This window comes from Protobothrops mucrosquamatus, unplaced genomic scaffold (genome assembly GCF_001527695.2).
Source record: "Protobothrops mucrosquamatus isolate PMUCROS unplaced genomic scaffold, P.Mucros_1.0 scaffold1823, whole genome shotgun sequence".
Classification (NCBI taxonomy): domain Eukaryota; kingdom Metazoa; phylum Chordata; class Lepidosauria; order Squamata; family Viperidae; genus Protobothrops; species Protobothrops mucrosquamatus.
The window spans coordinates 86,413-89,187 of NW_015387957.1; the positions used below are offsets into that span (position 1 = coordinate 86,413).

Below are 2,775 nucleotides of genomic sequence, written 5' to 3' on the forward strand. Positions count from 1 at the left end.
ATCATCATCATCATCATCATCATCATCATCATCATCACAGGGGGGGCTATATGGCTCTCATTGGCTCCCCCACCCCGTCATCCAAAGAATTTTTTTTTTCATAGCTCCGTGACCTCTGCAGGCCTACATGGTTCTGCCTCCCCCCTCTGTGTCCTGTCTCTGGGCAGGAAAGGGCAACGAGGAGAGGGCCGGGGGGCTTTCAGACCCACCGGAGGGCTTCTGGGGACCCCGCCCACCCCACCCTTCAGAATTTAGAGGATCAGAGTCACATTTGAGGAGAGGGGGCAGGGGGAAAGTCCCAGCTTCCTCTGGCAGGGTCTCCATAAAAGGGTCTGACACTCCCTGCCCCTATGGGGAGTCTGAAGGAAGCCCTGGGATCACCTGGAGATGTGGGTCGGGGCTGAGAGGGCCGGACCGAAGGAAGGGATGGGGGGGTGTCAAGGATTGGGGGAGGAACGGGAGGGGTGGCGTGGAAGAGGCGCGGCCCAGTTGAAGATGGCCAAAAATGAACTTGTTTCGGAGGCGTGGCCAAACTGGACAGCTGGCCCTTCCTTCTCCGCCTGCTGGGCGAGGAGACCGGAGGCCGATCGGCGAAGGGACATGTTGAAAGTGAAAGGGGACAACGGCAAGGGTGGGAGGACCCAACGGAGACCGTTGCAGAAGGGACACGCACACCCCCTCCCCTTCCAAGGTGAAAAGCTTTTGGGGGAAACCCACCCCTCGACTAGATTCCCCGTCGTTCCCTGTTCCCCCTCCACCTCAGCTTTGTCAGTGTGTTGCTGTACAGACCCGGTTAGACTGGAGAGGACCGACCCGGTCGTTCTCCCCCAAATCCCCCCTTCAAAACACACGGCCCCTTCCTTAAGCGAGGAGGAGATTTATTGAGAAGATTTTAATAAGAAGAACAGACAGGACTTCCCTTGTGAGTCCACATTCGCCGTTGGACGGCGGTATAGAAGAGTACGGAGACGGCCTTGAAGAAAACATGAAATCTCCCCAGGAAAGCGGGAAAGGGTGAGAAAGAACCTCAAGGCCTTGATGCGCTTTGGTGCCAGTGGGAGCGAAGGGCAAACGCTTTCCCCTCGGCCTTTTGAGCCCACCAAGACATGGAGATGGTTAGGCTGAGTGGACCAACCTCAACAGTCTTCCCAACTTCCCCCCCCCCCAAAAAAAACCACACACAACCTCTTTCACAAGCAAGGAGGAGATTTAGTAAGCCCTTTGGTTGACACAGAAACGCCCTCCCTACTGACTCCCGGATGCCCAATGGAAAGAAGGAATAGATCAGGCAGCTGTTAGGAAAAGACGAATTCTCCCCAGGAAAGCAGGAAAGGGTGAGAAAGAACCTCAAGGCTGCCTTGCCTTGATGCGCTTTGGTGCCAGCGGGAGCGAAGGGGAGACACTTTCAGGATTCTGCTGCTGTCGTTTCTACCGATAAAGTCCAGCTCTAATATCTCTTGTGTTGGTAGATTCCTGGCCTGGTCTACCTCAACAGACTGAGAGATTGGAAGCCCAAAAGAGAGGGTCCAGGATGGGAGAGTATGAGGCTGTGAGGCCAGTTGATACTGGAGGGGGCGGGGCAGGGTCTTCCCACTGAAGGAAGTCCCCGTCATCCGAGGGGAGAAACCGGGTTCTGAGGAGAAGGAATTAGCTCAGGGAGAGTCAGCCACGAATCTCTGACTGGGGTTCTTTGGAGGTCTCCCCGCGAGGGCTGGATTAGAACTCAGAGCAGGAGGGGGAAAACGCAGGGCTGTGGCTTTTGGGAGAGCTGCCCCCATGGAGCAGAGGATCCAGTAGAGAGGCTTTCCGGTGTCTGTTAGAGAATAGAGCACCGGGATAACTTCCTTTTATAGTGCTTTTCATCTTTCTTCATCATGTCTCCTGTGTAACAAGGAGCTGCTCTGTTGCTGTCTACGAGCCGATCAATCATGGTCATCAATTCGGCCATCTGTTCCTCCCGTTCTTCTCCTTCGGCCTTGTTGTTGAAGGCCAGGTAGCGTTCTCCACACTGCTCTATCTGTCTCTTAAGTGATTTGTCATCCTGGTATAGGAAGTCCTTCAGACACATTCCTTCCAGGTCTTCTTTCCGGGTGAACAAGAGGATCATGTAATTCTTGGCGTTCAAGTTGAAGATTTTACCGATCAGCTTAGCCACCTCCCTTTCCTCCTTGGAGAAACGGCCAGGACGCATCACCTGCAGAATGACGTGTGGACCTGGGTTGCACATGCTCACGCACTTCTTCACTTCGGCAGCAGTTTCCTTCTCTGAAACATTGGTGTCGAAAAAGCCAGGAGTGTCGACAACCATAATCTTCCGGCCGTTCCAGTCCTTCTCCATCTTTTGGCAAGTCTTTGTCACTGACATAGGGGACATGACGGAATCAAAGTGTCTGAATCCCAGGATGGTGTTTCCTGTCGCGCTTTTCCCATTCCCGGTTTTGCCCACCAGGACAATCCTCCGTTCCGGCCCTACAACCCAAAGGGGGGGGGAGAGAAGAAGGGGATCGGTTAGCAACGTTGGAGGAGATGAGCAGGCTGTGTCCGTGGGAGGGGTCAAAGATGTCATCAGTCATGAATCCCTGCCCGTCAACATGAGATCTAAATCCAGTCCACCTTGAATGCCTTTCTTATCTCCCGCTCATTTCCCTCGATCCGTTAGTAGGTCAGATTCTTGTAGCGAACTGAAGCTTGCTATAAATATTGATACTCATTTGAATTGCCTGAAACTCCTGATTTTCCTGGCACTCACTCACTCACTCACTCACTCTGTCTATC

General features: G+C 53.5%; 1 protein-coding gene across 1 annotated transcript in view; it reads right to left on the reverse strand.

Annotated features, from left to right (window-relative positions):
• Nucleotides 1-1,816: 1,816 nt before the first annotated feature.
• LOC107294077 (GTPase IMAP family member 8-like) overlaps nt 1,817-2,775 on the reverse strand; it is a 7,931-nt gene continuing 6,972 nt past the window's right edge. The window contains exon 6 of the mRNA XM_029285533.1: nt 1,817-2,469. Coding sequence (XP_029141366.1) covers nt 1,817-2,469 — 653 coding nt within the window. The remainder of the gene's footprint in view (nt 2,470-2,775) is intronic.